General features: G+C 38.6%; 1 protein-coding gene across 1 annotated transcript in view; it reads left to right on the plus strand.

Annotated features, from left to right (window-relative positions):
• MOXD1 (monooxygenase DBH like 1) overlaps positions 1-26,244 on the plus strand; it is a 49,702-nt gene extending 23,458 nt beyond the window's left edge. The window contains exons 5-12 of the mRNA XM_061474916.1: positions 8,775-8,954; positions 11,048-11,150; positions 12,941-13,107; positions 14,573-14,764; positions 17,672-17,731; positions 19,644-19,786; positions 24,037-24,205; positions 25,749-26,244. Coding sequence (XP_061330900.1) covers positions 8,775-8,954; positions 11,048-11,150; positions 12,941-13,107; positions 14,573-14,764; positions 17,672-17,731; positions 19,644-19,786; positions 24,037-24,205; positions 25,749-25,913 — 1,179 coding nt within the window. The 3' untranslated portion in view covers positions 25,914-26,244. The remainder of the gene's footprint in view (positions 1-8,774; positions 8,955-11,047; positions 11,151-12,940; positions 13,108-14,572; positions 14,765-17,671; positions 17,732-19,643; positions 19,787-24,036; positions 24,206-25,748) is intronic.
• The last annotated feature ends 399 nt before the right edge of the window (positions 26,245-26,643 follow it).

Here is a 26,643-nt window from a genome sequence, read left to right on the forward strand (position 1 = left end):
AGTCAGAACATACAACTCCACCATGTCCATACGTAGCACACATGACATCAAAATCCACACAAATGGCAGACAACCAAACTACAGATAGATGGTGCATACTTTTTGTTTGCACCAGGAGTGAAGTTTTATCTAGTATGAAAATAATTTACATCTTGCATCTAAAATACAAAACAAACAAAAAACCAAACAAAAACAAGCCCCAAACACCTTAACCTGAGAAAGCATCATAATCTAACTGAACTATTATAAATTGTAGACTAATGCTGTTCAGTCTCCTTTCTCCATCCCCTCATTTCAGTGACATTTCCATTACTATCTATTTTATAATAGTCTCAAATGACTTCAAAAGAGCCATGTCATCTGAAAATGGCCCTTGTTGTGTGACTTCATGGATGCTGTTCTGTTGTACTGACTCAGGAGGCTGTGTCATTTCAAAATCATGAACCTTGTGCTGTGCTTATTGTATCTCAAGCAAGCTTTAGGTGCCAGAGCATCCAGGTTGGTGACTTCTGTAGAAGTTCAGTATCTGAATACCTCAGGTCTTTCTTGTGTGCACTCTTTTGGTAGTCCTGCACAGTAGTCAGCATTTCCTTGTCAGAAAACGTTTCCCAACAGTTTGTCCCTGTGTAAAACAAGAAATGGACATGCTGTAAATTCTGATGTGCTCTGTATTCAGACAAAGCTGTGTGTTCAATCCCAGGCAGCAGGAGAAAAAGTATAAATGGGGAATGTTTTGCAGTTGTACAATAGAATTAAAACCTCTTCCATTGTCGTCTCAAAAGAAATAGTTTCTTTTTATTCCTCTGCACAAATGGTGATTGCACATATGAAAGGGAATACCTTTGCTGACTTTATTTATGCTATTCAAACTGTATGTTCCTCTTGAATAAATATAAACTATTTATAGGCTACCAATTTTGGGTTCAGATCTGAAACATATTTGTTTACATATTATTATAATATTGTTTTCACAAGAAAGTAATGATGTTGCTGATTAATTGCCGATTATGTTTGGAGTGTGTCAACTGCACTGAGAAACTATGGCCTCCCTGAAGACCACAACCACTCTGCCAGTGTTTCTGCTGCTTAGGAGTGTAATGGGTGTATTACCAGGAAGCGTAACCAAAGGAAACATGTTTTTTCTTGACCTGAGTGTTTTATCAGATTGCTCCTCAGGGTTATACTTTTTAACTGTGACTAAATGCTTTATCTTAGATCTTCAGACGTGCATCAGGCAGAAACAATGTTTTATGAATATTTCTTTAAGGTATGCTTCTTTTGGATTTTGCCTGAATTACTGCATGCCACTCTTTACGAGTGGCAGAGTTCCAGGCAATTAATTAGGAATAAGAACGTAGCAATAGACTTGATGGCAGAGAGACCAAGAAGCCCTAAGCATATCTCTAGTTCTCATTTTTAAATGTTTGGTTTTATTAGTTATTGTGTTGTTTAATTCCTCTTCCTAAGTAAAATATCTAAGTAGTTCTGCACACCGACCTATAGAAATTTTGGATGTACAGTGTAATCATTATCAGTAGTACATGGGGATAGAAAGATTTGTGTGGCGTTAGATATATAGCCTCCACTCCAAGTTAACAGCACAGCAACAGTTAACTTTTACCTGAAAGTACATATTCTTTTCCAATAAAAAATCTGCAGCTTTAAATGGAGGTATGGTAATTGCTTCTTAATGCAGTATACTAATAAAACTTAAATAAGAACCTTCATTAAACAAAGGAGTCACTGAATAAACAAATCCTTTCTTCTTTACACCAAGAACAGGAAATACCTGTGCTTTAACTAAGGATTTTCATTCATGTGACAAGGACTTTTTCTTCACAGTGATGTTAGATTTTTTGTTATGTGTTTTAAAGTATACCCAAACCAGCTTAAATCCAAATGCCAACAATATGGCTTATGTCCTCTATTTGAATCTCGCTTTGTAAAAAAACCTACCTCCACGCATACTAAGGACCAAATCATGCAAATTTCAATGCCTTAAGTTGTATGGAACCTATATTTTTGGTCTGGAAAATTTTCATCCTCCAAGGAAACCTTACCTAATCACATTATGGAGGTTGAGGGTGGTTGCTGTTACCTGGGATTTTTTCTCATCTCCATCTCTCTTTTATTAAAATACGAGAATCAAGATATCACTAACTGCACAGTTTATATTTTTCTTCAGCTGGAAATGTGGAACATATGTGTGAAAATGATCTGGGGGAATATTTTTACATTTAAGGGATAATTCAAGTTAAGCAGTAATGCTTCCTGTTGTACATAGATGACCATCAATGAACTAGAAAGCAAGTGGCTTTGCTCTTTCTCCTGTAGTTCACTCACCAAAATACAGACTTTCTAACAGTACAGACTCAGAAGCACTTGGGACAGAGAGTAATTTTGAGGGCTTTGTTAGTAATGATGACTGAATTTAGTATCTGGTTTGTACAGTGAGGAAAACAGAAATGGGAATTTAGCTGTGTATGTGCAAACGATACCGCTGGTCTCAGGAAAGATTAAGGCAGCTAGCCCATGCTAGACTGCAGCTGGGTGTTTTGGAGGCATCTCTTTCAGCTCCAACTATTTGTGGACTTAATTTAATGCTTTCTGACAGACAGGGTGGGGTGGGAGCGCTGGGAGGGTGGTCCCTGCTTGACCCCGGGATGCCTGAACTCCAGGCTGAAAGTCTGCAGCAGATTAGTGGCCTAGATGTGATGCTGACCTAGGCAGGCTTTTCGACTGATACCAGATAGCTGTTAGGTTGTTAGGATTAAAATCTTGGTATATCCAGGAGTCATGGATTTATCTACCCCAGCTCAGAGGCAAATTTCCAGCTCTTGAGTTTTTGCTCAGCCCACCTCTGGGTTGTGTGCAAGAAGCAATGTTAGGCTGCAAGCGACTGGTGTTTTTCTTTCAGAACATTAATATGAAAATAAAATCATATTATCATTGAGGGGTTTTTTTTGAATGCATGGAGGTTTTTTGCTGAAAAAAAAAACAATTTATGAGCCAAGTATTCTAAGTATTTGTTTTTCTGAAGAAAAATCTAAAAACTTAAAAAAGATATATTAGATAAATATTTGTTCATTCCAGAGCTACATTTTTGAAAAGGAAAATTATAAAAAATCTTGTCAATTCCCAATAAGAAGACAATGTGTATACCTTTGAAGAACTTTTCTAAGTCAGACTAATATTTCAATGTATGCACATGACAGACATTTGTGGGAGAAGAGCAAAGATGAGAGTAATCATTAAGAAGGTAATAGCTTTTCCTGAGGTTGAGTAGAGAAAGGAGAGACCCTATAACTTTGTCTTTCACTATAGGAACTCTCTCAAGTTCAGCCAACACTCAGTTTCACAATCATCACTTTTTGGTCTGAGTCAGTCAGACACAGCGATCTCATGTAAGTAAAATAACCAGCCACAGACTAGAAACTCTCTTAGATGCAGCAGTACCAGACAAAAATTTCATGTCAAATTTTCATTCTAAGCTTTGAGACTATAGAATAATGTTTTTTCCTTGTGTCACCACCAGCTACATACTGTGCTGTGTAAGACTGTGGCTTTATTAATTTATATAGCAAAATTCCATCCCAAAGTGTCTTTAAAATGTAAGATTAAGTTGAAGCTACCTCATGAGCCAGAATAAAGAATGTTTTTTTCATTGACATTTCAGTGTAGAAGCATGATTGCAATAAAATCAACAGCCTGTTTCCATTTTCATACATAAAAATAAGGTCAGCTTTTTGTTTTGGGACATTCAGTGGCCTATATGTTCTAGCAGGGAGACTATGGAGAGACTATGGATATAGTTTACTCACTTTCATAGTTCGCACAAGCAGGCATGAGGAGCAAACCACAGCTGTTAACATCAAAGAAAGCAAAGCAAATAAAAAGGGAGAAAACCAGCAATAAGCAAGAAAGACTTCCAATTTTCTGGAAATGTTTTTCCCTTGTAGGGAATCCACCTTTTTGGACCATTTTAGCTGATTGCATTTTTATCCTGTTTAATACATCATACACACAATATCTTGACCCTGCTTATCAGCAGCTTGAGATGCAAGGCTCTATCACGTTACAGTTTTGGCTTGGTATTTTTTAAGAAACAACTGCATGCGGTATGTTCAGTTTGCGCAGTATCCAAAGGGATAACAGGAAATAGAGAAGAGAGGAAGGGAAATTTGCAGCTGAATAACCCGGCAATGGCAGATGTAAGCATTTTCTTTGTGCATGTGATGTCAGCCTGTTGACTAGAATAGGGTTTCTGTTAAATTAACAGGTCAAAAGCATATTTCTTATCTGTTTTAAGTTGGTAATAAATGGAAAATTTGTTATTTTCTATTCTTTGAAGTATTTTCAGAAGTACTGAGATTCTGATGTCACCATATCTAACAGTATGATGAAAGGAGCTCTGTAAAACCTCTTAACCTGTCCGACAAGTACAGGGCATGCTAACCAAACACGATAACCGTAACTCATACTTTTGGTTGCAGAAGGCAGTGTCTTCATTTTACATTTAAATGCAGCGTATTTTAAGTACCTCCTTCTCTGGAAAACTTGATTTGATGTGGTGGGGGACTATTGTGCATCTACTATTTTTTACTTCTTGTTAGTGGGAGTCTGATAGGTTCATATATTTCAGTGTGCTCAGTTAGAAAGATCTTTCACCTAGGCTTTCAAGAGAGGATGCAGAAAGCAAATCATCGTGAATAATAAAACAGGAGCTTCTTTCTGCAGGTTTCATGAAAAGCAGGAGATATTTTTTCTTGTTGCATGCACTTACTTTCTGCAGGCCCAAATGCTTTTGGCATTTTGATGCAGGGTGGATATAGGGCTTTCGTTCTCCAAGCCTCTGGCAGTTAGGAAATGTCAAGCAGAAAATGCACTTTGCCTGCAGGGGAAGAAGTCACCGAGGTGCCCTCGTGGTGCTGTATCTCTGCAGGCTTACTCACAATATGGCAGAGAGATAAACCCTGACAGCTGTGTTTTCCTTGCATGTCAGCAGCAGCGGATGGATGGAAGTGCAATGATGAACCTCAAAAATGAGGTAAAATGGAGAAAATAGGGAGTTATATGCATATTCCCTTTCAGTTTTCTTTCATCCTCTTTCTTGACTCCCTTGGTTATCTAGATGTGGGTAGGAGTTAGCAAGGAAAGGGGAAAGAACTATGTTTCAAAGTCACAGGTTTCCTCATAGTTGGTGAAATTGAAAGGCAGATTCCCATTCTCATTGCAACCCATCTAAATTACTCAGTTATTGGTGGCTGAAAGCGTCATTTGACAGTCCCCTTACGCTACAAGAACTGAGTAAATAAGGCTATGTTTAAATGAGAATCCAAATAAAAATGAATTGTTTACTGAAATCTGCAGGGTTTATCAAGTGTAATGTACTATGCCTGTTTTTATCTTTTGGTTTTTTATGTATTTTTCTCCTTTGCTCTAATTTACCACAGTAAATGATTATCTTTTCGTAAGTACCCTAAAAGTTGCACTATTTCCCAAGACAAATTAACAAGACAGCCATGATTACTTTTGGGGGTCGGTCCACTATTGTTGTAACTAGAGACGTGCAAAAGCAGACCTCAGTATAATTTACCTTTCAGTTTCATGATTTAGGGAATAAAGTCTATCAAAGAACAAAAACCTTTATGTTTAAAAAGTCAAAAAACTGGAAACTTTGAATGTGTACATTAAACAGTCTGTGTTTGAAAAATGAATGCCCACAGTTAGAGATGAAGACTGATAAAACTCTGTTAAAATTGGGATAACCTTGTAGGACATGAGCCCTACAGATTGTGTTGTCATTCACTGAAGCTGCAAGTACTCTGGAAACCAGGCCACCCTAATCTAGATATTTATTTGTAGATACCTGCTCTAGAAACTAATTTTACACCTGAGACTACTTATGTGCACTTAAAATGCATTGGCAATATGCTGTATTTGTCCCCATCTTTGAGAAGCTCAGTCATTGTTCATCGTTGCTGGTGAGGCTGGCCGGAAAACAAGAATTTTGTTTATTTGGAAAGAAAAAAAAAGAAAAGGTTTTGGAATTTCTTTTCAGCTTGGAGCAAACTAAGCTCTTTATGGAAAGTGAGAGAGGAAGAGAGAGGCAGCTGGAATAACCAGCTTATTCTATAAGCTAAAATAACAAATGGCTGAGTAAATAGGGCAGCACTTACCTGGGATGTAGAATGGCATGTTTAAATCTCTGCTGCACTTAATCACTGCAATAGAAAATGAGTTTGTATTTTTAAATTTTCAGCTGAAGTTATTCTAGTAAGTAAGTACAGCTAACTATTTATCAGATCACAGAAAGGGAACCCGAAGTGTCTAGGGCGTATGCTCCTCTTTCTTCTCTTGTTTCAATCAACAGTAATGCTGTGAGCCTTAGGAAGCTGACCGTTAAAAAATGCTCATACATTTCTGGGAAATGAACAGATTGTGATTAATGAGATTTTCTTAAGATTTTTGTTAATAAATTTTTACCCACTCCTAATAGTTTCTTTCTTCTTTAGTTATTTAACAAGGGAGAGGGCAAGGTGGCACCTCTTTAACCAAGTTGTAATAAGATGTGTGAAAAGTGTAACTTTGCTGCTGCTTTTTAGTATTTACTTGTGCTTCTGAAGAATATAAGTTGTCCTACAAGATGCATCAGAAAGATGCTTAAGGCTTTGTTCTGTTTGTTTTTGGGGGGTTGTTGTTTTGTTTGTTTTTTTTTTGTCTTCACTAAAGTAAGCTGAACAAAACTACTTTCCGAAATGCTGTTGTTGTTTAGGTAACTGACACTAAAAACGAATGACAGGATGTGAGTTTCTAATTTTGGTGGTGTCCCATTGTTTTTAGGGGAAGTTGGTTTTGAAGTAGTGAGTGTAAGCACAGCAGGTGCTGGGAGCTTGTAGCAGCAGGCAGAACTATCACATGTTGGAACAAAAATACTCTTTTTTTTTTTTGGGGGGTAGATATGGGATAATATTCTCATAACCATTTCCCTGACTAATCTATATATTATGTGGAACTTCAGAATTCTTGAGATATATGCAGCTATTTAATATAGAAGCTGCCATGATATGAGTGTATATTGGTTCTGCAGGGTTTGGATAAGTATGTGTTATATGATAGAGCAGAAAGAAGAAGCTGAAATTGATTTCTCAGTCTTTGTCAGTCTGATATTATTTGGGAATAAATTCTTATCAGATGGGAAAACTGGCTCTTACAGCCTTCAAAAATACCTTTTATTTCCATAGTACGGTAATTCATGATGATGGTAATGCTAAGTGAAATAAGGATTACTGAGAACAGTGTAGAAGTTCTCTTGTGAAGTATTTCAGTCTCCATCAGAACAAAACTTTGGTGCATCTGTGTAAATTGGCATCCTTCCACTGACTTCTAAGTGCAGTGAAGTGGGTGGTTTTGGGTTGTGCACTTCTTGGACAGACATGCAGGTACTCAGCAGCAGCTGGACTCCCTGAGAGCCCAACTTCAATAGTATTTTGCAGATTCGTATCAATGAGGGTGGTCTTGATATGCACAGGCTCTGGTTGCTTCTTCCTGCCCTTGCTCTTTTTTAATTGGTTTAGTGGTTTGAACAAAGTGCAGAGAGATGTATTTCTGGTAACAATATTGTGCTGACAGTATTTTAATAATGGAATAAACTGTTCTTGCTTATTCCATTCTGGTCCTCTGGTATGTTTGCAAAACACATGGATGCAAAATTAAGATGTATATATTTTTTTTTGCCTGTTTAAAGTATCTTCTCTTTCCTAATAGTAAAAGGCAATACTGCATGAAACCATCTTCAGAGGTGCATTGCCAAAACCTTACTTTTTTGTGAAAACATTAATGTTTATCTAACTCAACTTGAATACGATAGAACAGGATGTAATCTTTGAAAGTAAAAGCAGGGGAAGAACTCCTTTCATTTTAATACTGTTTTCTATATGCTGATATTTTGTAGAATATTATCTTCCTGAAAAGGAATTTTTTTTTTCCCCCAGAAGTATTCATGTTTGCCCCAGGGATGTCATCTCTGACATAGATGATTTAATGTCATCCGTCCAAGTAGAGAGTGAGCACTGTTACATGGGAATAAAATAATTTCAGCCTACCCTGAAGTTTGGTGGTCAAATTATACTGAGGGCATGCAGGCACCCCTGAGAGCCCTCCAGCTCATCACTGCCATAGACAGGCTGCGGCACCCAACTTCTCAGGAATGACTTTATGTTAATAAAGTCTTTACAACTGAGCAGATTGTAAAATAATTCTAATTCCTTGTAGATGTCAAAAAAATGTGAAAGTCCATCTTGAACTGTTGAGAAATGCGGGGTATACCTCCAGGCTCACCCTAGATGTATGAAATCTATGAGTAGCTCTAATTTGAAGTAGCACAAAAGAGGCAGAAACAGGGATGAAAAGTTCTGAGTGGTTCAGATACCAAGCTGGTTGAGCTGAACAGACTTTCAGCTGGTTTGTATCCTTTTCATGCTGGAATGTGGCTAAAAAAGACTGGGCAGGGAAAAAGACAAGTGACAGAGCAAGACTGGGGTGAGAAAAGAGAGAACAAGATGGATGGCAACAGAGGGATGCACTTGGGCAATGAAATTTTCCATGTTTGAGGTTGCAATGTTGAGTAAAGTCTGAACCTAACTGCAATCTAGCGTCAAGTCTCCTCTTTTAAAATAAATGCACCATATAATTTTTAGTTCTATCTGCATTCCTGTATTGAAATAGTCAAATTTGAGATGTGTTTTCTTCCTTTTTCATTTTAACATTGACAGGTTGAGCCATTGATCCAGAAAGGCCACGAAAATTTGGTGCACCATATCCTGCTCTATCAGTGCAGCAGCAATTTGAATGACAGTGTGCTGGACTACGGGCATGAGTGTTACCATCCCAACATGCCAGACTCTTTTCTCACATGTGAAACAGTCATTTTTGCTTGGGCCATTGGAGGAGAGGTAGGATGCATGGCTGTCTAACATGGTTCATCAGTGGGGCTTTAGGAGGGTGTATATCATACTAAACTTGTTGCTAATGTATTAGTGATTACTGAATCTGTCTGGTTTTAAGTATACTCAATCACAATCCCTAAATGCCTCACCAGTAGGTCCTCAATTTCTTATTGAGTATGTTGACTTTTAAGTATGAAATACAACAACGATCATCCTGAATGACAAGCCAAAAGTAATGGAAAGAGTATAGAGAGTTGATGCCTTAGGGAAAGAAAGATGGCTTGAGAGCATGAAAGGCTGTTGCTGTATCAGCTTGCCGCATCTAATATGGGGAGTACACTGCCTCCAGCAATGACCAGTATCTGATACCTCTGGAGAGTGAAGAAAAAAATGGGGCATATATGGGGCATATCTACAGAAAACAGAGTCTCTGATGACCCCAGGCTTTGTCTTTAGCTTATTTCATGTGTTAATTTAGACTGTAGTTAATGCTTTCAGCTGACACAAGGCAGTATTACTGCCAGAAGAATCCCACCCCTTCTTTACCTCCTTGATCACTGTGTGCCCATACAAATGATGGTGTGGGCATAGAGGGGGACCAAGGCTGATGATAGTTTCTGGCGCCTTTGTTTGTCTATAGTCCAAAGCTGTCTTCAAGTGCTGCAGTGTGAGGAAGCCAGAGCTGCTATATGGACCCATGAAAAGAAGTTTAATCCACTGTGAGCATTATCCCTGATGTGTGCTTTGTGCATTTTCGCCATCAGCTATGCTCTGACCCAGTATTTGTACTTTTAACTGTCTTAATCTAAGTGAAATAAAAAACTTATATAAATAAGTTATCATTTGACAAGCATCGTGGAGGCTTTTGCAAGGAGGATCCCATTGTTAAAGATCTTTAGAGAGGAATCTGACAGATCTGGGTTACATTCGGGTTTATTCAGAGTATTCACTTCACTTAATTCAGTTCACTCGTACATAGGTGGTGGTGATAATGAAATGGAGGTAATAATCTTTATTACTATATTCTACAATTAATTCATTAATGTCCGCCAAGTTTTAGAAAGTTTGTATATCAAATTGCCCATTTCAGAAAGTTAGAATCTCAAATTGTGTATTAAAATATTAGCTATAAATGATAAAATTATGCAGATTAATTCCTATAAAAGTGAATTTGGTAAATGACTTGACTTAGAAGATACTGGCAATTTTGGATTGAATCAGGAGTGAGCTTTTGAAGTATATCTGCCAGTTATCCCCACTTCCCACACTCTGTTTATCATCATGAGTGGTTTAAGAACTTGCAAAACCCCCTTTGGGATGAAGTTAAACTGAACATGCAGGTGCGAACCTAGCACCTTCCAGCAGTAAACGAGTCTCAGTGCATGGGGTCTGACCACAGCTTGTCCTAAGGAGCATCATCTGGGGACAGTGGGTCCAATACAAGCTGTTGAACTGTACAGAGCTACTTTTGCACTACATGACTTGCTAATGTAAATATAGCCATGAAGATCATCTTTATTATTCAAATAATTTACTTGGAATGCAGTGATTTGTGCAGGAAAAATGCTCTAATCACATACAACCTCAGTATTCCCTGGAAATTACTGGTATTAGAAACTGGGAACATTAAAAAATGTAGATTCACTTTTTCATAAGGGTTTTATTGTCAGACTGACTGATTGATGATTCAATGTTTATATATTTAAAATGGAATCTTCCTTTTCCGCTCAAGCAATAAATACAGGATAAATAGTCATAAGATCAAAGGATAAGGCAGGTTGGAAGCGACCTCAGGAAGTCTCTAGTCTAGCCTCCTACTCAAAGCAGGGTCAGTGGTAAGGTCAGACCAGTTTGCCCAAGGCTTTATCCTCTAGCAAGCATGGGATCTACCGTTCTATATTGACATTGTTATTTAGCACATTGGCTATATAGTAAATGTATTATGCCACAATGCCATGTTCACAAAGTTTGAAATAAAGTTGCCCTTGTAAATTTTATCATTAATATGATTGCAAAAATAGTCAATGTATCATAAAAAGAAATTAACTCTTAATCATGCCAAAAATACCTTAAATCTGTATGTGTGTGACGCTTTCCAGGGCTTCACCTACCCTCCTCATGTTGGCTTATCCATTGGCACAGCAGCTGACCCTCTGTTTGTTCTTATGGAGGTACATTACGACAATCCATCGTATACAGAAGGTTTGTACCCTCACACTCTCTACAACGTAGGGACTGTAGCGATAGGACAAGGGTTAATGGGTTAAAACTTAAACGGGGAAGTTTAGATTGGATATAAGGAGGGAGTTCTTTACTGTAAGGGTGGTGAGGCACTGGAATGGGTTGCCCAGGGAAGTTGTGAATGCTCCATCCCGGGGGGTGTTCAAGGCCAGGTTGGACAGAGCCTTGGGTGGCATGTTTTAGTGTGAGGTGTCCCTGCCCATGGCAGGGGCTTTGGAACTTGATGGTCTTAAGGTCCTTTCCAACCCAAACCGTTCTATGATTCTATGATTCTATAACATGCAAAACTGGAAAATGTACTAGATACAAGTGCTTCTCATTGCATTGCACAGCAAACAGAACAAATACAAAGCTAAGGCTAAATATGTAGGTGAAGAAAATAAATTAATATAATTTAGACTCTTTAAAACTCAGCCTTTTCACAGCAGGCTTTGGTTCTTTAATCCACTTTCTGAAATCAAGAGAAGTCCTTGAATGAGTGCAGCACTAAAATCCTCTGTCATTGTCTACTTTATTCAATGTGCTATTATTATCTTCAAGTTTGTGATTAAGGAAGCCAATTTTCATGGATGGTTGATGTTTTCTTAATTTAGAAAATTGTAAAAGGGATGTATTTCGTCATCTGGGGTATGCTGTAACATGACGGGCAATCCAAAACAAAGGAAAAATATAATTAATGCTAGGGCTCAAGGTGAGTGAATAGATAAATTCAGAAGTAGGAGAAAACAAATGGAAAATGAAAAAAAAAAAACACCAAAACCCACAAACAAAACCAAACAAACTGTCGTGGTTTAAACCCAGTCAGGTAACGCGTTCACTCACTCCCCCCCTTCCTTCCCTCTCCCTACTCCCGGAGGGATGGAGAGGGGAATCGAAAAGAATGCAACTCCCACGGGTTGAGATAAGAACAGTTTAGTAACTAAGGTATAACACAGATCACTGCTGCTACCACCAGTGATAACAATGATAAAGGAAATAACAAGGGAAGAGAATACAACACCTCACCACCAGCCGACCGATAACTTGCCCCCCCCCAGCCCAACCAAGCACCGACCGATACCTCCTCCAACCCCGCAGTCCCAGCCCTTCCGGCTAACTCCCAGTTACATCCTGGGCATGACATGCTGTGGTATGGAATACCTCTTTGGCTGGCTTGGGTCAGGTGTCCTGTCTCTGCTTCCTCCTGGCTTCCCCTCCTCCCTGGCAGAGCATGAGGCTCACAAAGTCCTTGGTCAAACCAAAACATCATTGTTATCAGCTCTGTTCCCGAGCTGAAAGTCAAAACACAGCACTGCACCAGCTACCAAGGAAGAGAAAAATGACTGCTACTGCTGAACCCAGGACACAAACTCGTAACAACTTTAAGGTATGCTTTAAATATGTCATTTGAAAATCATACATGGAACTTTCTGATGTCTTATTATTTCTTGGTGTTGTTTGCTTTTCCTGTGTTCTGACTACTTTTCTCTGAGGTCAGTGTTGGATAACTATGGACAGCATGTATTTTTCATTCACATTCAACACCACAGATACCACGATACCCTGTTTAATAACCCTTCTGTGGGCTGCCCTATTTATTACTTCCCGCACATGGTTTGACTCATTTCCAGGTTATTGAGGTTAAGTCCTTGATTTTTGTGTAAAAACTTAGGACATGCTTAGAAAAATGTGAAAAAATAGGATTTTATATTGTTATTTAAAAAAAAAAATACCAATTTACAGCCACAGCTGATTCTGTTCTTTCGTTGCAGGCTTGGTAGATAACTCTGGTCTGAGGCTAATTTATACTCCGGTTTTAAGGAAATATGATGCTGGGGTTATTGAAGCTGGTCTCTGGGTCAGCCTCTTCCACAATATTCCACCAGGCATGCCTGAGTTTGTGTCAGAGGGTCACTGCACGCTGGAATGTCTAGAAGAGGTATGTCTCCTGACTGAATCCATTGGTTTTCATCCTTAGAAATAGTTTTGGACAGGCACTTTAACCTCTAGGGAAGATTGATATTTACCTGTTAAATACATGTGAGCAAAGACATCTGCTCCATGTTGTCCTCCAGAATGTTGAATATTTTTGATCTGGGTAGATGCTCAGTATTCAGTATGAGTAATACTGGATGACACGGTGCTTGCAATGTTTTGATTATGTGTCAATATATAAGCATACATTGCTTTCCATGGCAAAGCTATTAATAGCCTGGAATAGCTAGCCCAGAAAAAATGTTGAGAAAGACTAATTAGGATATTTGCATATGCCAAAGGCTCCTAACAATGAAGTGAAAGCCTGAAAGGTATTAGACCAACCACAGAAACAAAAGACCTGAACAGGTTTTTTTGTATGGCCCCAAAGACAAAATTATGCATTCATTAAACACTTGGTTTCATTAAGATAATTTAAACATCTCTGCAGATAACAAAAGCATTGCCCAAAATTTGTGATTGATATATCACTTGAGATTCTCATATGCTTTGTCATTTATAAAGAATTAATGCTTGTTATGATGTGGTTTAGGACATAAGGAAGAAATTCTTTCCTGTTAGGGTGGTGAGGCACTGGAATGGGTTGCCCAGGGAGGTTGTGAATGCTCCATCCCTGGCAATGTTCAAGGTCAGGTTGGACGACGCCTTGGGTGAGATGGTTTAGTGTGAGGTGTCCCTGCCCATGGCAGGGGGGTTGGAACTTGATGATCTTAAGGTCCTTTCCAACCCTAACTATTCTATGATTCTAAGGGCAAATTAGATACATAATTTAGATTTCTTCTTGGTGGCATTAAATATTCATACTGTTATTGCATTTTTCAGCCTACTTGATAGGCTGATAATAGATTACACTAGTAATGAGTAATTAAAAAAAACCTCATTAAAATGAGGTTTCTGATCTTAAGGCTATACTTGAAAGGTATTGTGATAACAGATTATTTCCAGTTTGGGCTCTGAACAAGAATCAAAGGTTAGGACATGGTAAGTTTGAATCTGTAGATCTCAGCTAGAATGAGGCTGATGTCAGATTTGTGTCAATTTGGAAAACTTAATTTTAAAATGTTTCTGATCTGGAAAAATGTTTCAGATGTAAACTTACAGTATTTTGCTACCAGTTGACTTGAAGGAGGGTAATAGAACATACTGTAATTACAGCCTCTTAAAGTGCTTCTCTTGGCATGATATTGATGATATTTTTATTATTAAAAAAAAAACCACAAAACCTAAGCCTTTTTATTTTCTATATAAACCCTTAATTTCACATAGAGTTTTGGTTTTGTTTTAGACTGAATTTTATTGTAAGCTGAAGGAATGTAAAATGCATTTATTAATATATTTTCACTGTTTGTACATTGCATTACATTACATTTCATCTGGGCACATTGATGGTGTTCATTTCCCCTGGCTAGGCTCTAGGTGCTGAAAGACCTGCTGGGATTCATGTGTTTGCAGTACTTCTTCATGCTCATCTTGCTGGCAGAGCTATCAGGATGCGCCACTTCCACAACGGCGAGGAGCAGAAGCTGCTTGCTTATGATGATGAGTTTGACTTCAACTTCCAGGAATTTCAGTACCTGAAAGAAGAAAGAACCATCATGCCAGTACGATGCTCTTAATTCTTGCCCTGAAATTATTTAAGAGATCGTGTGCCTAACACTGATACAGATTTAGGATTAATTTTGCTACAGAAATTCTTATCATAGAATCATAGGGATAGAACAAGGGGTCTTAAAACTGAAAGGGTAGATTTAGAATTAGGAAGAGGTTCTTTACTAGAACTGGTGGTGAGACACTGGCACAGGTTGCCCAGAGAAGTTGTGGCTGCCCCATCTGTGCAAGTGTTCAAGGCCAGGCTGGATGGGGCTTTGAGCAACCTTGTCTAGTGGAAGGTGTCACTGCCCATGGCAGGGAGGTTGGAAGTAGATGTGCTTTAAGGTCCCTTCTAACCCAAACCAGTCTATGATTCTAGTATTCTATGTTTATATGAAATCAGGTTATAAAATCACACATGTGCCTGGTTGTGCCGTCTTTGAGCATGAAGGCAGCTGAAGAATGGAAATGCCACTTCATGGCTTTACAGAGCTGTAGGAACCAAGTAGCCCATCCTGAGTATTTGCACACAGCAAGTATCCAGCCTTGCAGACATGTTTACAAATCAGCCAAGTCTTCTGGTTTTCACCTTTTTATTTGTTGTTGGGAATAAAACTCCATGCTCATGTTCCACTTGAAGTTTCACTCGCAAACAAAACCATTTGGTTGAAGAAATCATGCAATTCCATCTGCTGTTTTTGTGATATAATATACACATATGATCTAATATACCTTTCAGAAAAATCCCAACTACAACTACATCATAAAGTGGTAGCTAGCCACAGGTATTGCATGAAAAGAGTGTAAATTTTTGGATGAGTCACTCATTTAAAAATTATTCACTCATCTTTTATTAGTTCCTGTCAGCATCTGGTTTTGAAGTTTTGGCCTAAGGACGCAAAGTTAAGGGCTGCAAAGACTGGGTGCTCCAGATCTGGCCAGCAGAGCAGTTGGAGATATGCGTGTCCTGGTTCATGCAAACAAGCCCATTATTTGATGGAATTGGTTAGATGCAAAATATCAAACAATTGGATTACAACCAGATTTTGTTTACAATTGGAGCCAGTAAGGGAAAGGGAGCTAAAAAGACCTTTGCAACAACTGAACTTCAAGTATGGTCAGGAGCCCCATGGTCTAAACTTCAGGCTTCTTTTCAAGGCCCTTTCTCTCTTACATCTCTTCTCTCACACTGAGAAACTTTAATATCTGTCCTTTAAAAGGAAGAAGCTAAAATGCTAACTCTCTGATTTAATTTGTACAGCAAAACCTGATGTTCAGGTGCAGCATTTACTCTTTGAAGTCAAACTGCTTGTACTCCGCAGGGACTTCAAAGGCAAACTAGTGTTACCTCCTCCAGGAAAGAAGTCTTGAAGGGTTTAGGAAGATGGCTGGCAGAAGATGACAGGTTTGCAGAAAAAGCCTGTAATATTTTTAGGAAAATCCATGCAGATTATAGAGAGAGGCCTCTTAAAATTCAAGAACAAAAGGGAGTAGACAGCAGAAAAACTAAAAGAGTCATTTGATAATATCAGCAACTTAAAAAAGACAGCTCAAGTAGAAGCTGGAATTTTTCTCTGAAGTAAGCCTTTTTCATGCTTTTCATTGTTTTCATCTTATGCAAAACTTATGGTATAGCTTTACATACATTTGATGGTGTAATTCGGACCACAGTCTAATCAATTAACTAATAATATTAAAAAATTACATACAAGTTCTTGTTGTTCTCTCCTTCCGTAGGCTTTTCCAAGGGTGTATCCATCTTTTAGCTTGTGGAGTCCAGGTTATTTGTTTTGTCACGTACTAGCACTCTCTTCTGCATTTGGCAGCAAAAGATCTAATCTCACAAAGGAAAGCTTTTAGTGAATGTTATCCATCCTGTAAGCCATGAAAGCCAGAGACCTCTCTGGTGGGAGCCAGTATATTCCCGCTGGGAGCAGTGAAGCTGTGTAAATTCATGCTGCTTCAGAAACCTCTGTCTCCATTTGGCCAACATGAGGCTGACACGCCTTCTTCCAGCAGCAACAGTTAGTGCTAGCATTGATCTGGCAATGAGACAGCCCACAGGAAATGAGAAATTCTCAGCCTTAGAAGGCTGATATGATTTTTTTCATGGAAGAATAATACAATGGGCAACAAAGGAAGATGACAATACAAAAAAATGAACCAAAGTAAATAAGCCTCTGGCATCCTTGTGATATCAAGTTGCTCAGAAAAATCAGATCTTTGACATCTGGCTGTGTTCTTCAATATTTTATTTTCCACTTTGTTATCATAATGATTTTGAGATTTATATTTGATTAAGTACAGGGAATAGCGGTACTACTAAACTGTAGATCAGTTTGTCAAGACAGCAAAAAGTTAATTGTATGTACTTGAGAAGGTGAGTATTCAGCCTTTCCCATACATACCTGTCAATGTTGTGAAGTCTGTGCCTGCCACTCCTCTACTTCCAGGCTTGCCAGATAAACAGTTGTTATTGTGATGTGGAAAACCTCCTTTTCCTCATTTGGCAAGTATTTCTATTGTAGTTGGCAGGATAAATTGGCCTGGGGGAAGCTATACAAAGTAGCACTGGATGAGTTTTGGAGCAAGAATCACGTGTATGCATCATCTACATATATAATTTTCCTGAAAATAGGATTATAACTGGGCACTTCTATTGCTATTAAAAAAAACCCAGCAAAACAGACAAGACTTTTAATAAATCTCTGTTTAAATCCATGGGGGAATTCCTGAGGATCTGGGATAATATGAATGCTAAGTGCCAGAGACTTACCGTATGCCAATTACCTAATCCTTTGCTTTTTCAAGAAGTCATATCCACTGCTCTGATCTTTATTTCTGCTGTCATCCGTGGTTACCTGAAGTTGGTCTTGATAAACTTCAGAACTGTGAACTTATTAAATCTTGTGTTTCAGGGGGATAACTTAATCACAGAATGTCACTACAGTACTGTGGACAGAATTCGCATGACATGGGTAAGAAAAGTTTTAATAGATCAAAATAAGTACGCAGATAATATCGGGAACTAAAATATTTTCATAAAATGTTATTAAAAAGTATGAACTTACGCTAATGCCTGTGCACAAGTAATTATGTATTAACTTTCCTTTCATAGATTCTTGGGTTTTAAAGTCATCAGAGCTGTTACGATCATAGTCTGATCTCTTTCTTGCGCAAGGCATTCATATGACTATATTATAAGAAAGCCAGCTCATAGAAGATCTTTAAAAATCAGACTTCTCTAGTATAGGGAATGCTTTCTTCATGACATGTATTAACATGCAAATTCTTCATATTCAATAATTATTTTTATATTGTTATGCATTTTTCCCCAAGTTGTAATTGCCGGTTCTTACATATTGATTTTTAGTCATGCCACGACCAAGACAGGACCAGTTACTTTTGTGCCTAACAGAATGCAGGCAGAATGCAGGTCCTTCAGGCTGGGAGGAGGAGGCTGGCACAGTTATATTTCTCATGCGATATGTTTTGTAACTGCATGCCGTGGGCAGCATAGGAGAAGCCTGTGCTATACCTGTGCAGCCTTGCAGCCAAGGCACGAGGAGCAGCTATGCTGCCCTGGGTGCATGTCTCTGGCAGTGGACAAGGCAGGGCCATGCCCAGGGGGTGAGTATCCCTTTTGGGATCAATAGGGTCCGGCTCAGGTTTGCCACATGACAGCACCTGGTCTCCCAGATGCAAGTTTTTAGGGTAGCAGAGGCCAGGCACCGGCCATTGCGATGTGGCCACTTGTTTTTGGAGGTGAAGCAAATTCAGTTGTTGGGACATGAGCTGGACTGTGCCAGCTGGCTACAAAAGCAGAGAGTGATGCCAGACCCACTCTATTTATGGGAGGGATGTAGCTGCTGGCACCCAGCCTTTGGCAGGGGCTGATCCTGCTTCCTCTGGAGGGGCTGGATCCAAACCTCCAAGAGGTGAGACGTAAGAGGTTTCTGTTTGGAAAGGAAAAGCTGCTTCTGGCATGCAGAGAGTACAGGGATGCCTCTCCCTGAATCACAGCTTTCATGCAGGTCCATGCTTTAGATATATAAAGAGAAGCAAAGGAGTGAGAACAAAGGATTTTGAGTTTTTGTCCTGTTTTCCTGTGTGGTGGCCACACAGGCCCTTGGTTCAAGTGCTTTGTCTTCTCCTTTCCTATTCCCGTGGTTCTGTGAGATCTGTGGAACTGTTCCCACACAGGATTTAGGAATGTGCAGCTCATAATATTTCCCATATTTGCCAAGATTGATTTCAAATTAGTCGCTTGCCCTGTGGCTCTCAATGGAACACTGTTTAACAGTCTGTTTCTTCTGCTAGCTAAAAACCTTACCCTAATTAATTATTGTATAGTTAGTGCTCATTTGTTCTTGAGTCAACATTGTATGTTAATTAACTGCTTTCTTACTCTATTTGCATGTGTATGTAGAAGAATAGTCTGTATTGATATATTTCCACCCCAGCCTCTATTTTACCAGACAAAGCACATTTAATTTCTTATTTGAACAGGCTAATTATCTTACCAGTTTTTTCCTAAATCAGCTTCATTTTGAAGGCCTTTTGCTGAAGCCTGGTAATATAAGTACATTGAAGATAGCTGAAATTAAAACTGAACTTCTCAGATAGTACTCTTCAATATAATAGGAGGCTTATTTTATTGCTATTCTTACTTTCTTGTATCTTTTAAGCTGGGCAGATACTGCTTGAGCTTGCAGTGTATTTTGTAATTTATTATGTAATAACTTCTTGCTGCTTGATAACCCAAAGTGCAAGATAAACATGTTGAATTGGGCCTCCTGATACACAATTCATTAACATATAAATGCTAATCAGTGCTTTTATCTGTGGGATTCCAGTGCTATCTTGATTAAAAGAAAAATCCATTTTCAGGGTGGTCTGAGCACCAGGAATGAAATGTGCCTATCGTATCTGCTCTATTACCCAAGAATCAACCTCACTCGATGTGCAAGTATTCCAGATATAATGGAGCAGCTCCAGTTCATTGGTGTTAAGGAAATCTATAGACCAGTCAGGCAAGTAAAGTGTTTATGAATATATGTAGCTCCTCTGTTTCTGTCTGTGAGATTATAAGGTCATTTTTAGACAACCTTTATTCCTTTCTGTTAGTGCAGCCTGTTGCAGGGTCACTCATGCCACTTCTTTTTGATCAATATGCCGTGATGCTACTTATTTCTCCTGCAAAATTATTTTGCGTCCTTTATTTTTATTTCTTTTTACTAAAAAGCAGTTTCTTATGTTAAAGAAATAATATTTCTCACAGCATCTTTTTTCACCACAACCATCTGTAAAAAGACTATCAATGGCTTATCAGTGTTTCAAAACTATCCATTTATTAAAACATGTCAGTGTTTCACACATATCTAAAGATAATTTTGAGAAGGGAGTTTGGGAGCATGGGTATTGAATTACCCTGGGTAGATTTGTTGTCAGTAATTAGAATCATGGAATCCGTAGAAACCATAGAATCATAGAATAGTTAGGGTTTGAAAGGACCTTAAGATCATCGAGTTCCCACCCCCCTGCCATGGCCAGGAACACCTCACACTAAACCATCTCACCCAAGGCTCTGTCAAACCTGGCCTTGAGCACCACCAGGGATGGAGCATTCACAGCTTCCTTGGGCAACCCATTCCATTGCCTCACCACCCTAACAGTAAAGAACTTCTTCCTTATATCCAATCTAAATTTCCCCTGTTTAAGTTTTAACCCGTTACCCCTTGTCCTATCACTGCAGTCCTTAGTGGAGAGTCCCTCTCCAGCATCCTTGTAGGCCCCCTTCAGATACTGGAAGGCTGCTATGAGGTCTCCACGCAGCCTTCTCTTCTCCAGGCTGAACAGCCCCAACTTTCTCAGCCTGTCTTCATACGGGAGGTGCTCCAGTCCCCTGATCATCCTTGTGGCCCTCCTGTGGACTTGTTCCAACAGTTCCATGTCCTTTTTATGTTGAGGACCCCAGAACTGCACACAATACTCCAAGTGAGGTCTCACGAGAGGAGAGCAGAGGGGCAGGGTCACCTCCTTCAACCTCCTGGTCACGTTCCTTTTGATGCAGCCCAGGATACAGTTGGCTTTCTGGGCTGTGAGTGCACACTGAAGCCAGCTCATGTTCATTTTCTCATCAACCAACATCCCCAAATCCTTCTCTGCAGGGCTGCTCTGAATCTCTTCTTTGCCCAACCTGTAGCTGTGTCTGGGATTGTTCCGACCCAGGTGTAGGAACTTGCACTTGTCGTGGTTAAACCTCATAAAGTTGATGGAACCAGATCCTAGAACTCTTGCTCACATAAAAAGCTTAACACTGTCTTGGTGACACTGACAAAAATGCACAAAAGGGGAAGAAGCTGTAAGTTAGAAAGGAAATGGAGGCATTGAGAAAATATTAAATTGTTCATAGTAAAAGATGAATGGTAAATAAGCACTATAATGGGGAGAAACGAAAGAATGGAGGCTTTGGAAGAATAACAAATCAGAGGATATGTAAAGTAAGTAGAGAGTAAAACATGGAAGCCAAGAGGAAGAAAAGCGCTTTTTGGGTGAGCTGTTAGCTGCAGGGGTTTTCAGTTCTGTGCAAAGGCACTGTCTTCTGAGTCTTGGTGTCCTACTGTTCAGGAAAGCAGGACACTGCACATTTTTGAGATGTAAATCCATGTCAGAAAGAAAAAGATGGAGCTCATTCAGGAATTTTTCTTTCTAATAAAATAACCCACAAAAATTTGAAAATTGGCTCACTACTCAGCTCAAAAGGAGTAATATAATTTTGTAGTAACATCTGTCTACTATAGTGCACCACAAATGTTAAATATCCCCTCTGTGGAGGGGACTGGGTGCTGTTGCCATTTAGGCAACTCAGGATCTTGTAATAACCACCGTGAAGGTCCATGCAATTCAGCTGACATCTGGCTGCTGGGGTAAACTACAGGTTACTGAATGTTAAACAAGGTTTTACAGTTTCTTCAGTAAGTCATTAGAAGTCTTGCTGTCCTTGGCAAGAGCAAAATGCTTTGATCACGTTGTTGGATCTTGCTTTTCTGCCCTTTAATATCAGTGGTGTGATCTGCACAATGGTACTGCTCACTGAGAGCAAGAGTGGTTTGCAGAATATAACATAAAATCTAAATTTTGGTAGGAGATGGGAGGAAGCCCTCTATAGACAGGATAAATTTGTGTAAATACATAAAAAACAATACATAGTGTATTCAGGTTTTTTAGTGTTCTTTACAATGATTAAAATCAAAGCACCTCAATAGCAGATCAGCAGTGGAAGTGACTGTAAAAAAAAAAAAAAGTAAGAATAGTCTAAAAAAGAAAGTTCCCACATGAATGAAATGGAGAAAAAAAATCAAACAATAGAAAGTAGAATGCATTATTATCAGTGAAAGGTGAATTATATTTTTATTTGCACTAAACTGAGAGTAAGATTTTAAAATGAAATGGATAGACTAATAGTGTGTCGTCATTATTTCCATTTTAAAACTTGCCTTTTGTTATACAGTTTATCTTAACAAAACCATGTAAAAGTATTACTGTGAAGGAATTTGACATGGCAGGCTTACTTGTATTAGTTCTGAAATTTATATTCAAGACAGAAGAGTCTGAAGAAAGTCATCATGCTATCAATGTCTACTTCATTTTCCACATTATTGCTATTTACAATCCCTTTTAATACAGAGAGAACATAGTTTCTAAATTAGTCCTAGCTAAAAGAGTCTTTCTGAGCTTAGGAAGAAAATATTCTAACAAATGTATGCTCTTTTGAGTGTTCATTCATGATAACTGTACTTAAGAAAAAAATGCACATTTGGCCTGGGGAAATAAAAGATGTTTTGAATAGAGTAAGTATGCAGACTGTCTGCCACAAATGGAATAGTAATTAGAAGAGGAGATTATTAATGCCTCTAGTATTTATGACCTAATCCACAATTCTTGTTTCATTAAGCTCTGTCAGCCTAAGGATATGTGACCTGATACTCATCTCTCTTGTGTCAGTCTTACACTGGAATTGCTTCACTGACTCCTCTAATGTCTCTCTTGACTTACACATGAAGGCAAACTGAAAGCAGGATCAAGGCACAGTGGGTTACTTTAAAAGTTAGTTTCTTTTCTCAGCCTGGTGGCGCAGATAGTGGTATAAATCATGAGAGGCTGAGATGAAAGCGATTGGGCGACAATAGTGTAAAATAGTTGCTTGATTAAAATTATGTCCTTTGTGCTTAGGTGTTGAGTAGAGCAGAAAGTTGGCATAGGCAGAGCTTTACCTGAAGCAAGTGGGAGACAGCCTACTGCATGATAATACAGATCTGTCTAAAGCGCTTTGAAAAGATAACTCATCCTCCAGCCAAACTATTAATTAGGTTATTTAGATAAAGTTTTAGCTGCTTTCATCCTTCCACTAGCTGTGCTGGATTTTCTGTTTTTAAAAAGTTGACCTGTCTACCATGTTGTTTCCATTCATCCTAGTAGAGTCAAATAAGGAGAAAGGTAGAACAATGGTAAAGGTTTTCTTTAGCTGTTTTATTTATTTATTTTATTTTTATTTTCCTTTGTATTTATTTTTGAGCTTTCTTTACTAAACGAAAGACAAGAAATCTCATTCCTTCCCTTTCCACATCTTTGGCTGGTGGGCAATGGGATTGGCCTCACTTGTTCTTGGGGAGGATTCCCGCATGTGGGCAGATAGTCAGATCTCTCACAGCAGAGCAGCAGGTCTCTGTCCACAGCACCAGTAATTTGATCTTTTGGCACTGCTGTCAGCTGATGCATGTTAGAGCAACTCCTGTGCTGGGCTGTGTTTTGACCTATTACCTGAGTTACAACCAGAGCTTGGCAGAGCCATGCGGAATCACCTTTCTAATGGCAAATGTTTCTTTGCAACACTGCCTGCCAAGCCTAGTAGAGGGTGTGGCTTTTTTGTTTTGGTTTGAGTCTTTGAGAAATTACAACAGAAGATCTGTGTTGTGTTGCCTGTGTGTTCAGTTTGTAGATCAGAGAAGAGCAATGTAATTATTTTTCTTAACTTAAAGTCCTTAATTTCTAAGAGCACCTGGTAGCAAGTCCTAAACTGCTGACAACCTTTTGCAAGTCTGTTAAAATACGTGAAACAGCATCAGTTATCAGTAGCAGAGAACTTGGCTGAGAATGAGCGAGGCATAATATACATATTAATAGTACATTTGGTTTTCTGAGTAGATTCTTTCCTTCATCAGTTACAACTTGATGGTATTTATCTGTTTTAAAAAAAATCTATTTATTTATTTTTCTTTAGGACTTGGCCTTTCATTATCAAGAGCCCTAAGCAATATAAAAACCTGTCTTTTATGGATGCAATGAACAAATTCAAATGGTCCAGATCAGAGGGTGTCTCCTATAATGAGCTTGTGCTTAAACTACCAGTGAATGTGAGATGTTCAAAAACGGATAATGCAGAATGGTCGGTAAGTCTTAACTGTTAAAAAGGAGGCAACAGTACCATGAAATAAATGTGATTTACTGTGCTTCACCATCTATCAGTAAGTGAAAAGTGGTTACTAACAGCCTATGTGACTATTCTCCAGTTTCGGCTAAACTTCTTAACCTTTGCAACTACTGGCTGGTACAGCTGCTTAGCCACTCTTTCACTAATTATTTTCAGAGGACAAGTTAAGATGATGAAAAGCACACAGAAATTTTATCAAGAGGGAATAGGCTTTGGGTTTTTTTTAATGATACACTTTCTGGAAAATGTTGTTCCCCTTTGTCTTGCAGGATGAAGGAACAATACTTACAACTTAAAAAATGTAATCAAAGAATGAGCTCACTGGAACTGGGAGTGCTTAGCTCTTCCTTTTGATCATAGTTTCCTATTTCAAATGACTAAGGCATATTCATAGAAGCTAAGATTAGGACTTTTTCCTTTCCCTTCCCTTATTAGTGACATTCAAAATCAAGAACAGATTCATAGTGTCAACCAGTGAGTTGTTACCAGGAGGAAAAACCTAAAGCAGAGGAAGTGAGTTGAAAATACCTTAATCCTTATTTAGGGATGGCCCCTCAATCAGTTTTAGTTTTGTGTTATGTTTGCTAAGATTAGGACAATATTTAGATGTTTTTTCTGCAGTGCAGGATAGTCGCAACATATCAAAATAAACCAAAACCAAAGCAAGGACATGTTGTGCAAGTGGCCATTCAGACTTCCAAAAATGTTTGTCCCAGGAGTTCATATTTTGCAGAGCTTCTTTTCTCTAGCGTGTAAGGAGTACATTTAGGAAAAGCATAGGCAAATACGTTTAGAAAAAGCATATCCAAATCTCTCTAATTTCTTGTCAAAACCATTACAAGCTGGCAGTTATGTCCAGCTGCATAAAAATTGCACTGAGTTCTAAGGGAATAGTAAAAAATACTCAATATATTGAAGTACAACACATGACACTGCATGTCACCTTGCTTTACACTGGACCAGATGACCTCCAGAGATTCCTTCCAACCTAAACCTTTCTGTGATTCTGTGAAATCATGTGTAACGATTAGCTACGTTGCACATGCAAGTGTAAGCTTTCTATATACAAATGAACGTGTTAAAATATCATCTAACACCTCTATAGTACTGTAACACTGTAAACTTCCATTTTTATCTGTGAGAAAGATGAAAACAAAACAAAAAACAAAACCAGACAAACTGAACAATCCCACAAAGCAAAATAAGGTCATAGCAGTCAACCAACACAAGCCTAACCTTGCTTTGCAGGAGAGGACACCAGTGTGTACAGGTGTTCCTGAGCTGAGAACAATGGATGTGCACACTGGCTTGATCATTCAGCAGGCAATATATTAATATTTTTACTGAATTTGATATCTCCACAGCAAAAGTCACAACCTGAACACAAAACTACCAATAGATTCTCGTGCAAGCAGCCAAGCGGCCAACTTGTTAGAGGGCAAAGTACAGATTTCTAATTTTATGAGATAAATCTGTGCCATTTTTTATTATTTTAATTGCAGATCCAAGGCATGACAGCTTTACCCCCTGAAATAGAAAGACCATACAAGACAGAACCGGTAATATGCAGCTCATCTTCCTGTTTACATTGCAGTTTATTCCTAACTCTGTTGTTTGTTGTACGTGTCACAGCCAGTGCCATAGGAAACATTGTGCCCTTTGTATAATATTTTTTATTCATTTGTGTTCTGTATGCCACGCAAGTTCTGATGTGTTTGCACTGTTGCTATAGTAGATTTATTTTTTTACATATTAATAAACTAAATTTGCCAGTACAAAATAAAATGTGTATTCCTCTGAAAACTGGGGGGAGGTGTTGGTTTTCAATGTAAAGTATGTGTAAAACACAATAGGTACACTGGCACATTGCATATTGAAATGTTTTCCTGTACCATTTTGTTACACTTTGTCCTGGCTCTTTCACATGGTGTTTGCAAAATCAACTATGTATATGGGTAAAATTAATAAACTAAAAGCAACTTAGTTAACCACATTCAACTTGGTGTGTGCTGTATCATTTTGTCTTTGTTCTTAACATCTGCATCGTATGAAATTGTTGTTATATGGGCAGGTCTTGTGAACAGATATTTGGGCGTGTCTGACTGACACGTGCCATAAAGCTACAGGAAGATTTCATTCAGGGAGGACATTTCTGGAAGCAAGACACTGTGAACCATCTCAGTTCTTGAAAGAAGCAGGCACTGTGGCTGTGAAAGTGATGAAAATGCTGGCAGAACCCCAAATCTCCCCATAGTGATTCCTGTATAAGTCTTTCAATTTGGCGCGGTTTTCTTTTCTCCAGTCCCTGGCAAATCAGTGTATTTCTTTCATCTTAAGGTATTTGTAGAATGAGTAAAGTTTTGGCCAGAGATAGGCACACCTTTGCTAGATTTGATC

Source organism: Pezoporus flaviventris, unplaced genomic scaffold (genome assembly GCF_033815535.1).
Source record: "Pezoporus flaviventris isolate CSIRO_AGI_PZ_B2104156 unplaced genomic scaffold, CSIRO_AGI_Pfla_v1 ptg000081l, whole genome shotgun sequence".
Classification (NCBI taxonomy): Eukaryota; Metazoa; Chordata; class Aves; order Psittaciformes; family Psittacidae; genus Pezoporus; species Pezoporus flaviventris.